General features: G+C 44.2%; 1 protein-coding gene across 4 annotated transcripts in view; it reads left to right on the top strand.

Moving 5' to 3' along the window:
• Positions 1-13928, top strand: part of ADAM11 (ADAM metallopeptidase domain 11) — a 65212-nt gene that overhangs the window by 2359 nt on the left and 48925 nt on the right. For all 4 annotated transcript variants that reach the window (XM_035134765.3, XM_035134764.3, XM_035134762.3 and 1 more), the window contains exon 3: positions 10067-10143. In XM_035134765.3, coding sequence (XP_034990656.3) covers positions 10067-10143 — 77 coding nt within the window. The remainder of the gene's footprint in view (positions 1-10066; positions 10144-13928) is intronic.

Raw genomic sequence — 13928 nt, 5'->3', positions numbered from 1 at the left:
GGTGAGAATGCTGCTCCTTTCCTAGAAACCAGAAAATGCACCCGGGCAAACAACTGTTACATCCTTTCTGCCCTTGCCCCCACCTGCATAGAATAGGATACATATCTAATTCTTCTCAGCCGGCAGCAGCTCTCCAGGATTTCCAACTCTCTGGTAGGGGGAGGTCAGGCTGCCCACCTGGCCTAGATGGAGGGACAAAATTGGGGCAGATGGTTAGCAGCGCTTTAGCTACTGAGGGTCCCAAGGAAATGAGGGATCAGGTATGTGGTGATCACATGGAAATGACAGAATGGGTATTCAAGGAAGGCAATAAATATTGCAGCCCCAGCAGCCTCCCTCCTTTGAACAGGAAACACTAGCATTTATGGTTGATCTTGATCTTTCCATCTGGTCCCTTGAATTTTGTTTTGGCTAGTTTTACTGTTGCCAAGGATTCCTAAGACAATTTTTTTTTTGGCAATTGTAGGTAAGCTTTGGAAACTAAGAACTACATCAAAGCAGAATGCTTCACAAGTTCTTAACTCCTCTACAGGATAAATAGGAAAAAGCTGTGAACGACTGAAACTGTTAGATAAAAGCAGAGCTTCGTGCTCTTGTTTAAACTATTGACTAACATTACATTGGCTAAATCTGCGTTGCCCGATAGCTTGGTTCTAAGGTTGTGTGGTAGCTGGGTTCCAAAGTTGTGCAAGTTCATTTTAAGAGCATAATCAAATAAAACTGCGATCAGAAATTGTGAACAGAGTAGAACAATATTTGGATATACCATTCAAGTCTTAAAACATGGCAACATGAAATGCTGCAACTGTAAATGTCCTGACTTAGAGCAGAATTATAAATCTCAGCCCTGGTTTCCTGGTATCAGAAAAAAAGGGAAGGATGAGGAGTCAGAGAAAATTGATGGGGCCGAGGGGAACAAGTATGCAGTAGCCTTCAGGGCCCCCAAGCTCACACCTCACTTTTAACTAATCTCCCAAATGGGGCCACTTTAGATTTTTAATGTCTTGTGTGTTACTTATTCCACTGTCTCGCTGTCTGGATCTGCCTCTTCACACACATCAAAGGCAGAGCTAGGGGAGCACGATTGGTTTGGTTCCACCAGCAACGACTTCCAAAGGAAGATCTTGGCATCGCACAGGGCGCAACTGAAATTTGAGGTGCCAAGGTCTGCCACTGAGCACGCACAAATACACACACCTTCCCCGTTGACCTTATAACTTTCTGTGCACATCTTTTCTTTTTCCTCTCTTGTTGGAAGATGCTTGTGGCCCTGCTGGTTTTGGATTTGGGGTGTGTGTGGAGTTTAGACAAAATCATGACCTATGTGTTGGTTGAAGTCCCCCAGTTGAAGATCAAGGATGCAGAGGGGTTGGGGTGACCCAGGGAAAGGCCAGAGTCAATTCTCAGTGAAGCACTGCTGCTCCTCAATAACAGGAAACCTGATTTGGTATGGATCCCATTGTAAGCCATCGGAAAGTTAAGATGTATTAGATATGGTGTGGTGAACCCATGGCCCTCCAGATAGGACTACAACTCCTATTGTTCCTTCCTACTGGCCTTGCTAGCTGAGGCTGATGGGAGTTGAAGTCCAACAATATCTGGAGTGCCAGAGGTTCCCCGTCCTTCGCCTGGATAACCTTCCCATGTACTCTAGCCTAACAATTCCATATTTCAGTGCTAATTTCATTGTCCCTTGGATATGAAGCTCTTTACTGTTTGCTTTCCTTCTAGCACTCATGATCTTTTTTGTGTGTCTGCTGCTCTTTCTTTCTTTCCTAACTTTTGCATGGAGGATTGGGTAGCAGCTGTGATAGCAAATATAACCTTGCAAACCTTGTTGCAAATCACTTTGAAATTATTAGTGGAAGGTGATGGAAGAAGTTTGTAAATAAATAAAGCTGTAATCTTAACCCCTCTTACCTGGAAGGAAGCCCGATTGAATTCAGCAGGAGTTTTTAGAGTAGACATGGTTAGGATTGCAATGTACATCTCCAAGTTCAGAAGCAAAACATCTCTTACTGCTGTTTGCAGGCAGGCAAACAGCAGAGGAAAGTTGCTGCCTCCATGCCCTGCTTATGAGGTTTCCTTGTTGCATCTAGTTGTCCACCACTGGAAAATGATGGCTGGATCTGATCTAACATGTTGTTAAAATCCTGAGCTACACACAATACAGAATTCATTGCCACAAGACCTATTGATGACAACTAATTGAGGCTGCTTCCAGATGACCTATTTATTGAACATTTATTGAACAATTGCAGGGAGATTAGGTGATGTTGGCCATTTAATGAGCATTCTTTCTTGTTTTGTTTGCAGGGAGGTTAGAAGACACTGTGCCAAAGCAAAGCAAAAACTTCCATGTTCAGAAGCTAGCTAGCTAGCTAGCTAGCTAGCTGGGGGGGGGCAGCATGAGGGGGCTGGCATCGTTCCCTACTGAGAGCTTCATCACTGAAATCTTGCTGACCCCACTTGGTTTATCAAAGCAATTCTTACATTCTTAAGGAAGACAGAAGCTGTTGGTTTGAACCACATGACTTGGCGTGCACACACACACCCCACACACCATGGTTTTTAAGGGGCGCTGTTATGCAAGCAGTACTTTGCTTTGCACCAAATCCTCCCACGAAACACGCTTGAGAAATACAAGCTTGTCTTTCTTGCAAAGAATAGAGACATGTTAATGGATTTATTTTTAGTATAGGTTGTTAGATATATCAATATTCCAACTAGAACCTAAAGGGGAGATAGTACAGTACATGTGGCTGTTCTGTGTCTCAAAAACCACATTTCCCATACTGGTTATCCTCCTGCTCTGCCCCACTTAAAAACATTTGCAAACCATTCTTTCCCTTCTACCTTTGGGTCTCCTGATCTTTTTTTCACATCTCTTTCAGTGGAAACAGTTCAAAAAATCTCTTTTTCTCTTGACATATGGAGTTGCCAAGCCACTTGACTACAGAATGAATCCTGGAGTTTGTTTGGGTCTCTCTCTCTCTCTCTCTCTGAAATGTGTTTGGCTCAGCCTTCCGCGAACAGTGCAAAGATGCAAGGGAATTAAGAGGAGAGAGCAGTGGAGACTTATAGACAGCCAAACAGAACTGAAGGCTCCTGGCATCCTTTTAACAAGAGGGATTCCCCACCACCACCACCAGTAGCTCTACTAGGAATTGACAGCTGGCAGCCTTGGATCTCAACAGCCCCCTCCCCCAGTGGGGCAGAGGTCTGGAGATTCAGAAGACAGAACATCTGTGGAATTTTTTGGCAGGATTCAGAGCCTTGGCTCCCTTCCCTGTGCATAGTGGCCTTTTTGCAAAATCGAGTTGTTGTCCAGAGATCTAGGCTTTTGGTGGGAGAGTCATTTCCCCCCATGCCAACAAATGCAAGTTAGCCCCTTGGTTTCCATGCCTCTGATAGCTGAGGTCCATTTTTGGAAATTAAAATTGGAATTACCCTTTACTCTTTCACTCCGGTCATGCACTATGCAAAAGGCATAGCCCTTAGAGGAGCCCCACCTTCTTTGTAGGGTTGCCAGACTCAATAGAGGACAGGATTTCTGTGCCTTTAATTGCCCTGCTCTCTTTTGAGTCTGGAAACCTTAAAGAGAAACCAGCAGACCCTTTGCTTGGAAATTAAACAAAGGGTCTGCTGGTTTCTCTTTAAGGTTTCCAGACTCAAAAGAGAGCAGGGCAATTAAAGGCACAGAAGTCCTGTCCTCTATTGAGTCTGGCAACCCTACTTCTTTGTTTCTTTGTGCATCACTGTTCTGGGGATGCTTCCTGATTGAAAGGAGGCAAACTCAGATCAGTGACTCATGGAGAGACCCAACAGGCAGCATCCTTCAAAGGCAGGTGAATTTTCCGTATCTCTGCAACAGATCAAAATTATCAGGTCATTCAATTCCTCTGGATCCTGAAGAGCTATGGCAGAATCACCCAACCCAAAGCAGGCTAATTGAAGAAGGCTAGGCCTGGTCAATAGATGATACAGAGATGCAGAACTTTGTAAGTATGGTAGGTGTTTGGGAGTCACACAAACATTTTGTTAAGAATCCTGGGAACTGCAGTTTGTTAGGAGTACTGGGAAGTGAAATTTGTGGTAAACTACAGTTCCCAGGGTTCTGTGGGGAAATCCATGTGCATTAAACGTGTTTATATGTCTGGTGTGAATGTGACCTTGGGAATCCAGGCACAAGAGACTGCCTCTGCCTATGAGGAAACATTAGCAAGGCACTATTGAGAATGGGGGTGTTGTTAGTATAGGCACTTTAAAAGACTTGAGTGAGGCACAGGCTCCTGGTACAGATTTGGATGAAATTTGCATATACGGTATGTCTCCTTCCCTGCTCCATCTAATTACGGAGTGTGCCTCTGGGTAAATTAAGATGGTGGATAACTCAAATCTTATGATAAAACAACGGCTTCTTAAAAAGATCAAGTTGGGTATGGAGTTATGAGCCAAAGAGATAAGTAACTATACAACCCTTAGAAGACATCTGAAGGCAGCCCTGTATTGGGAAGTTTCTTAATGTTTAATGTTTTATTATGTCTTTATATATGTTGGAAGCCACCCAGAGTGGCTGAGGCAACCCATTCAGATGGACAGGGAATGATAATAATAATAATAATATAGGACGTCCCTGTTTTCATTGGAGTAATGTTGGAAGGTATGCTAATGTCTCCCACACACTTGTAAATGTTTCCAATCCACTCTTCTCCCACCCCCACCTTCAAACCCTCTTTAACAGATTCCATTAAACTCTCTGCTGTAGGTGTATGCAAGTGCTAAACTAGATTAAATGGGAGGCATGTAGAAGATCTCATCCATAATGAATAAGATAATCACTCAGCCACGATGGAAGCAAAGGTAGAATTGCTTCTGGTGGGGTGGTGGATTGCTGGCTGGGGCAGGGTGGGTGAGGGCAGCCCAACGTGCTGAGCAAGTGTGATGCACAGCTGATTGCAGCGTGGATGGGTTTAAACCGCAGGTTGTCCTTTGTGTCCCTCCCCACCCGCTTCCAGGTGGTAGCTAACTCCAGAACAAAATCTTTGCATTGCCTAGATAAGCGAGTGGGAAGATTGATCAGGCTGGGCGTGGCAGGATTCTGTTAAGATTCCTCACTGTGCATGGTACCATTTTTGTGTCCCAAACACCTTGACAATCTTTATCCTTTTCCTTGCGACAGCTGCCCTATGGAGATTTTTTGGAGGGGGGGGGGCTTCACAGGCCTCCATCCCACAGAATGTGAAATGCTAATGAAGTGGAAATGCTTCTGGGCATGTACTAAGATTGCTTCCATACTAGCTAATTAGTCTGGAATTGCCATGCTTCATTCACTCACTGTTTGCAACGAATGCATTTGACGTTGTTGCAAAGCCACTGCATCCCAATGTTCATAGGAGCCAACTCCTAGGGGCTGAGGTCATTTCCACCCCCACCCCCCATTAAAATATTTGAAGCAGCCGAGCTTCCCAAAAGTTGATGGGCATTGTCATTCAAATGGTGTGCATGTGATTGGTTGGTCTTGTGATTGGTTGTGCGGGGTAAGGGCTACCTGCCCCCAACATATTTTAATCAAGTTGGCACCCCTGCCAATGTTGCTTCTCATCTTTTTCATATCTGATTTTTGTTGAAGTTGTTTGCAGTGAACCAGCAGCCTGTTCAGGAGTGAGAAAGCACTACTGAGTTTTTTCAAGAGACATTGTGTCTTTAATTAAAAGCTTCTGCATCACATATTCCTGTTCAGCATGGCTGGGGGAATTAGTGATGAGCTGTGACTTCATTCATCAGCTTCTGTTTCCTGTTTTGTGGGGAGGGATAATTACTGGTTTCCTTTCATTTTTGCTGTGAAAGAAATGAACAGGAGACCATTAATTAAAGACCCTCTCCTGTGAAAACAGATGCGGTAATTAATCAGCAACACTGCACCAAACAGGAAGATAGGAAACAGAATTTGCAAAGAGGAAATCACTAATTAATGTTGCAGGGGACCTTTGCTTAGCAGGAAATGGATTCTGGCTATGGGGAAAATACATTGCTGGGCAATATAGTGCTATATCAGGTGCTTTGTGGAATCCATATTTTAATTATGTTCTGTTGATTCTTTCTGTTGATTGAGGGAAAAGCCTCAGCTTTGCTAAAGGGCTGTAATGTGGAATAACTTAGGTGTCTAGAAACCAGCAACTGAAATTATTGAGCAAGGCTTCTAAATCAATTTAAGTCTGCAATGTCCATCTGATCAGGCAGTATTTTTAATTCCAGTCATGTACAATTACTTTCCAAGATTTACTTGGTAATCAAATGATTTTTTTTCAAAAGTGTTTACCAATTAATTGCATGTAATAATTTGTTATAGTTTATTGTTTTGTGCGGGTTTTTTAATGTTGTTGGTGATGTTTTCGCTTTGTGAGCTACCCAGCAAACTCTTGTTATAGGGTGGCTATATAAATGTAATAAATAAATATCTCCTAGTTTCAACTCTGCAGCTAACTAACTGCAGGGCCAAGCTAACAGTAACAGGGCAGCCAGATTTTTACTTGGGGAAGAGAGCTTTATAAGAGGTGTACACAATAAAAGCAATAAAAGTATTGATTGATAGAACATAAATAAAATCCACAAAACTGTTAAAAATGAATAAAACACCGAAGGAATCTGTAAAACAGAAAGCAGAATAATGAATGTCCAAGTGCATTTGGTATTTATGTGTCTGCCGTATACATGTAGAAAATGTATGTGGGGAAACTAATGTTTTAGCCCCCAAAGAGACTCACGGGTGAAGGGAGCTATGCTCTCTCCCTTCTCTTCCCCTGCCTGCTTTTGCTGCTCTCTGTCAATTTGGGCAACTGTTGCTCACTGGATTTGGCCGAGGATAATACTGAACAGGCAGCAGGCAGCAAGGTCAGGTTGGGAAGCGTTCAGCTCGTGGCTCATTTGAAGCAATAGTTAGACCCCACCTTTTTTTGTTTTAAGTGAATATAGTAGACATGAAGCACTTCCAGACTGTTACTATTTTCAGGTGGGATTTGATCACATACTGTGATCCATGTGGTATGACAGACACATATCACTGTCTGATATGTAACTGGAGGAAGTTACGAAAAGTCAGTGGCGCCATACTGAGGACTCATTTCTGCCATTATGTAGAATGGACCTCCGGATCCCTTCTGTGCAGTCAGGTGTATATACTTTGAATGCATATAGGGACTGTGCAGTCTAGTGAAAATACCTAAGTCACAGGTGGACCTGCCATAACAATCTTGCTTCTCTCTCTCTCTCTCTTTTTCTCTCTTTCACAATACTTATATACTGCTTGATGGTAATAAAAAAAACCCAAGGCAGTTTCCTTTATGAACAAAGTGAAAGTCATGGTCCTGGTACAAGTGATCCCCAATCGCTTACGTCTCTCCCATTGTGTTCATTGTCTATTTATTCTTACTCGCTGCTTGCTTCCTTTTTTTTAACCAGTTTGCCATTCCGTAAACGGAGTTGCCCTCTTATTCCATGTCTGCTTAATTGACGCAGGGAAAGCATTGCACTTGGGGAAAAGCCCTTCGAAAGTCCAAGTATGCGAGAGGATACCTGCTTGACGATATTTGTATTCAGGGTTGTTATCCTAAATGGCAACAGCTGCTGGCTGACAAGGGATTCCATGGCATTTCAATCAGATAGCCCAATTCTTACTGCTTTTTCTTGGCCGGTCCACTAGCTACTGCTTGCTTGTAGGGAACTCTGCATGCTACCTTTCTCAGCACACCAGATATACAAGTCCTTCTGGGTTGCCATATGTCATCTTTTTCCAGGACGTGTCCTCTAAATGGATATGTAAAATCAGAGTCGTAGCAATCCATAGTTAGAAGCAGAAGTCGGCAAATGTGTCCTCTTTTTTGCTCTTCAGAGTATGGCAATCCTGTTTGTTTGCACACAGCTGATTATCCTGGCATGGGGCAAAGACGAGTCAAAACTATTTGGCCTTGCTAGGGTTCCTTTTTCCTCTCTTCTACCCCATTTTAGCCCCACCCCCCCTTGAATCTATATAGAAATAAGGTTTGGAGCAAATTTATTGCAAGATGCTAAACTGGATGCACAAGTCAGCCCACAGCAAGAGTTAAAACACATTTCTGTTGGAGTGTTCAGTGAAAGTGTCATACCCTTCAGTTATCTTTTTGATTGCAGCTAAATATGTTGATCCCTTGATGTCTCTCCCTGGAAATCTTATTTTTCAGTCCTTGAAATGCTCTTGTAATTTCACCCTGCGTTTTCCTTCCTTTTCTCTCCCCCCCTCCTCCCACCTTAAAGAAAGGAGAGAGCACACAACAGAGAAACCAGAACTGGCCCTAATGTTTGAGTCACCTTCAGATCCAACCTTAGTCACTCCCTCCTCCTCCCCCCTCTCCCTTCCTTTCCTCCATTGCACAGCCAAAAATTGCATTATCCCAATTTGCTGCAGCAGCATTTGAGCAGGGGTTACCGTACTTTGAGCCAGGACTCAACCCCAGAAGCTTTTAACCTGCTACATCCAGTCATTCTGAAAACTTTTTTTGACTCAACTGTTCAGTACTCACCCTCCCTCCCAACAGCACATAGCTCTGCCCTGTATATGACATTCTTTCCCCATCTCAATGGATCTTACAAGTCCATCACTTTTTTCACTTGATGCGATTTGGTCCAGGAAAACATGCAGTAAATTCTGTTGGCAGTACATTCTGGACTGAGGGAAAGGAGGACTTTGCAAAATACAGCATTGACTTACGGAATTCAGTGCCACAAGATGTGATGAGAACCACCTGCTTAGAAAGCTTTAAGAGAGATCAGACAAATTTATAGAGGACAGGTCTGCCAGCAGTTTATTATCCATAATAGATAAATGGAACCTGCATGTTCAAAGGTGATATATTTCTGAATACCAGATACTTGGGCAGATGGACTTTTGGTTTGGTAAGTGGGAGTTTTTCCAGATAGCCATCTAGAATAGGAAAACCGCTATGTGCATAGTTAAATTCCTTTGAAAGAGAGCGAGAGCGAGAGCATTGCAGCAGCTTAAGCCAAGCCAATATAGAAACCCATTATCAGAGATGTATGGAGGGAGTATGCTTAATCAAAAGATGAGGGAATTGCACTCTGCACATGCCTAGGGGTGTGCATTCATAGAATCATGAAGTTGAAAGGGACCATAAGAATCATCTGGTCCAGCGTTTCCCAAACTTGGATCTCCAGCTGTTTTTGGACTACAGTTCCCATCATCCCCGACCACTGGTCTTGCTAGCTAGGGATGGTGGGAGTTGTACTCCAAAAACATCTGGAAACCCAAGTTTGGGAAACACTGATCTAGTCCGACCCCCTGCAATGCAGGAATATGCATCTGTCCCATATGAGGATCAAACCTGTGACCTGGTGTTATCAATACCACACTCTAACCAAATGAGCTATCCAGGCCATTGTATTATTATTATTTCATTGGGGCATAAGAAGCTGCCTTCTTCTGAGTCAGCCCATTGGTCCATCTAGTTCAGCATCACCATCGTTAACTGGCAGTAGGTTTTAGCCAGAGTCTTAGCCCTATATGGAGAAATTGGGTTCAGGATGGGACATGACTAAAAATTGTGGCCTTAGAGAAGACATGGAGAAAGGATATGGAAAAAATATCTTGAGTGACAAAATTGGGGTCTTAACAGACATGCTAAGACATAAAAAGGGAGAAGTTGACTAGTTTTGGACCGTCAGCAAGACTTCAGGGGTATGAACCTGGGACCTTCTGCCACTGGCGGAGGAAGAGGAGTGCGGGGGGAGCATACTTGGTTTTGAAGGAATATTGCAGAACAACCCCTGTCAGTACTGGTTAGCCCAGCCGTTGCCCAGCCTTTTGCCTTCTGGATGTTGCTGGACTCCAACTCCCATCAGCTCCAGCCAGCACAGCCAGTGGTTGAGGATGATGGGAGCTGTAGTCCGGCAGTTTCTGGAGGACAGCTGCTTCGGAAAGGCTGGTGTAACTGATACACTTAAAATAAATGCCAGGGAAGAACCTGAGAATGTGTCACTCTGCCCTCACATGGTCTCTCTTTGTTTCCATCAGGTTATACACCTGGCCCAGGTGAGTTTCCTTGTCCATGCCTTTGGCTCAGCCTTCACCTTGGACCTTGAGTTGAACCAGTAAGTATTCTCTGCATCTTTCCTTCAGACTCAGATGTGGGTGTTCCCTTGTATGTATGAGGTGTGTGTGTGTGGCTGGTGACTGGGAGCAGCCTCCGGGACCATATAACACCGGTCCTGAAAGACATACATTGGCTCCCAGTACGTTTCCGGGCACAATTCAAAGTGTTGGTGTTGACCTTTAAAGCCCTAAACAGCTTTAGGCCCAGTATACCTGAAGGAGCATCTCCACCCCTATTGGTCAGCCCGGACACTGAGGTCCAAGGGCCTTCTGGCGTTTCCCTCATTGCGAGAAATGAGGTGACAGGGAATCAGGCAGAGGGGCCTTCTCAGTTGTGGTGCTCACCGTATGGAACACCCTCCCATCAGATGTCAAGGAGATAAGTAACTATACAACTTTTAGAAGACATCTTAAGGCGGCCCTGCATAGGGGAGTTTTAATGTACTGTTTTACTATGGTTTTTGGGAAAGCCACCCAGAGTAGCTGGGGCAAATCCAGTCAGATGGGTGTGAAATAATAATAATAATAATAATAATAATAATAATAATAATAATAATAATAAATTGCTAGTCAGTTCTGTGGCCATGAATATTTGTTCCAGGCAGATGGTGAGAGGGCTTAAAACAAAAGTCAATTGCTGGAATGTACAGCTTCATAATAAGGTAAGGGAGAGGGAAAGGTCTTCTACAGGTATCTTTAAAAGCCCTGATCAAAACAGCTTTTTCATTAAAAAAGAAAGAAAAAAGAAATGCAGGGCCCTACAGATATTATTAACTGTTCTGCATCCTTGCCACATGCCACACTTGTGATCTGTGGACTAGATTTTGAGAACCCATGAAGAATTCACTGCCAGAAGGAACCTACAGTATTTTATTCATGTAACAAAATTTATATACCACTTGATGGCAATAAAACAGGCAGCCCCAAACTTCGGCCCTCCAGATGTTTTGGACTACAATTCCCATCTTCCCTGACCACTGGTCCTGTTAGCTAGGGATCATGGGAGTTGTAGGCTAAAACATCTGGAGGGCCGCAGTTTGGGGATGCCTGCAATAAAACCTCTGAACTCTTAAGATATGGTGGTCTTTAGATCAGAGATGGCTTTTTAAAAGGATCAGACAGATTCACAATGGACAAGTCCATCAATTAGCCACACAACAAAATTGCACTGTGCTTTCATGTCCACAGTTGGTCTAGCAGCAGATGCAAGGGCAGTCTACAAAAAAGTTAGTTCTGTTCCTCATGCCCTGCTTTGTGTGCTTCCAGAGGTGTCCACCACCATATGTGAAAACAGAATGCTGGATTATGCCTGCTTCTCCCCACTGTGTGAACCCCATGCACCTGAGAGTCACTTTACACCTCTGCTTAGAAATTAATCCTTTTACATACCAGTCGAACTACCAGAGTGGAAGCTACAGAAGTGCAGTAGTTGCATGTGAAGTTATCATGACAATAAACCTAAGACTTTAATTGGTGCCTGTGGATGACATTTCTTTTCTTTCTTTCTTTTACATATAATTTTTATTAAATTTTCTATTTTATAATTTAAAATACTCATTTTACATCCTTATCAATTATTTCCCTTATTTCCCTCTTTCTCTTCCCATGGTTCATTTTACATATCATAAATCCCTGCACATTTTGTAAAAATTATACCTACCAGTATTCTTGCATCCATCAAAACTTGTTTAACCTGTTGAATTTATCTTAATGCTGCCAGCGTTTTCAGCTGTACACAATTATTTCCCATTTATTCAATAAACGTTTTCCAATCTTCCAGATGATGTTTTTATAGATATGGAATGACTTGGGACAGAGGATGTGATTTCCATCAATCTGGACATCTCGTTTTATGGTCTTATGGCCCCTTGAAGAATAACAAATTTCTTGTGGCATAAAATGACCTAACCCTTCATCAGATGAATGAAACAGCTGACATCTAGATGGATGGGGACAAGACTAGGGTTCTCCAAACTTGGGTCTCCAGCTGTTTTCGGACTACAACCAGGGGCGTAGGAAGGGGGAGTGCGGGGGTGCAGTCCGCCCCGGGTGTCATCTTTGAGAGGGGTGACAAAATGGCACGCCGTGGGGGTCGGCACTTACCGCAGGACCTTGCCTGCAGCGCACCTGAGCCACGTGTCTCTCCAAAACGGCAGCATGGCTTGTGTCTGCCAGGCGGACTCTCTGGGGAGCTCACTGTGCCACCCCCGTGCGCAGATCGCCACACCGCCCCCATGCGGTGCCCCCATGCACAGATCGCCGCGGCACCCCTGTGCGGCGCCCCTGTGGGCAGCTCGCCCCGCCCCCCTAGGTGGCTCGCCCTGCCCCCACCACTCCTGGTGCCGGAGCAGCTAGCTACGCCCCTGACTAGAACTCCCATCATTCCTAGCTAGCAAGACCAGCAGTCAGGGATGATGGGAATTGTAGTACAAAACCAACAGGAGACCCAAGTTTGGCAAACCCTGGACTAGAGAGAGAAAAGTTAATAGTGGAGTCAAATAGCTATGAAGTGCAAGAGGGGCTGTGTGCGACAGTTCAGCAGAAAGCTTCAATGTATACGAGATAAGTGTCTACATTGCCTCTTTTCAACAACAGTAATTGGTGATAGCGCGACCATCCAAGCTTTGCTATGTTAATTAACACCTGTAGTAGTACAGAAAACAGTTGTCTCAATTCAAGCTCTTGGTTTTTGTGTTGTTGTTTTTTAAACTGGGCCTGGGATAAACAATGTACAGAATGCCAAGCTTGTCTTTGCACTGGAAGTCTCATGAGAGGGGCTGCCACTTGTCGACGTGTGAGGTGGTGTGCAAGGCCGTAAGGGAATGGATGTGCACGTGCTTGTGTTCTTAGCGCATGACTGCCGCCGAGTGTGACAGGATAGGAGCCGCAGTGAAGGTGTATCTGTGTGCTGATTGTGTATTCCTCACGACATGCCAAGGTATGTGTGACAAGATGTGTGCGTGGGTGCAATCGTCCTACTGGCACTGCTTGTGTATGCATGAGGGAGTTTGTAATGGGAGGCTTACTGCATGAGAGGGAGAACCACTGCACGTTTACACCAGCCCTATCCCATTCTTTTTTATGGGGCAGTTTTGGAGTAAACTGTGTGTGTATTGCATCCCTCGGCTGGTTACAGCCTTGAGAAAATGGAAGCGGAGAGACAGAAATGTTCTGTGCAACTCTCGTTCCATGTTGGAGAATCCTGATAAAATAAAAAAAAATTCCTTCAGTAGCACCTTAAAGACCAACTAAGTCTAACTAACTAATCCTGATGTTAGCTGAAGCACAAAGAAGGTATTGTTACAGGCCACCTCAATCTCTGCTGAGTGATAGCAAGAAATCCCTGGGATCTTGGCACTTAACCAGGGTTTGTGTTCCTTTGGAAAGAGATGAAGCAGAGACCAGTACCTTTAAGAAATATGGTTTTTTAAACACACATTTACACCTGAAGCCTTCCATGGAGTGGGTTCAGAACACTACACTCCAAGAGTGTCCCTCATTGCTTCTCTCCCTTTGCCCCTCTCTCTGGCAAAAAACCAAGCTCTGATTAAACCCCAGCACCCAAGAATCTAGAGGGGGGAATATGGCACCCAGGGATCTGGGGGATCCCTGCTCCCCCACTAACCCATGACACCATGTAAGGGGGGGAACAGTAACTGATTTCTGAAGCAAAATCTAGACTGCCAGGAAGTTGTATATTCTGGCCTGGCTTGTTCCTGACTCTATTTTTGCAGGTATTCCTGGAAGTTGTGTTTGCGATTATGGGTGTAGATATGGGTGGTGG

The sequence above is a fragment of the Zootoca vivipara genome, chromosome 12 (genome assembly GCF_965207765.1).
Source record: "Zootoca vivipara chromosome 12, rZooViv2.hap1.1, whole genome shotgun sequence".
Lineage (NCBI taxonomy): Eukaryota > Metazoa > Chordata > Lepidosauria > Squamata > Lacertidae > Zootoca > Zootoca vivipara.
This window is presented reverse-complemented; position numbering and strand designations above follow the sequence as displayed.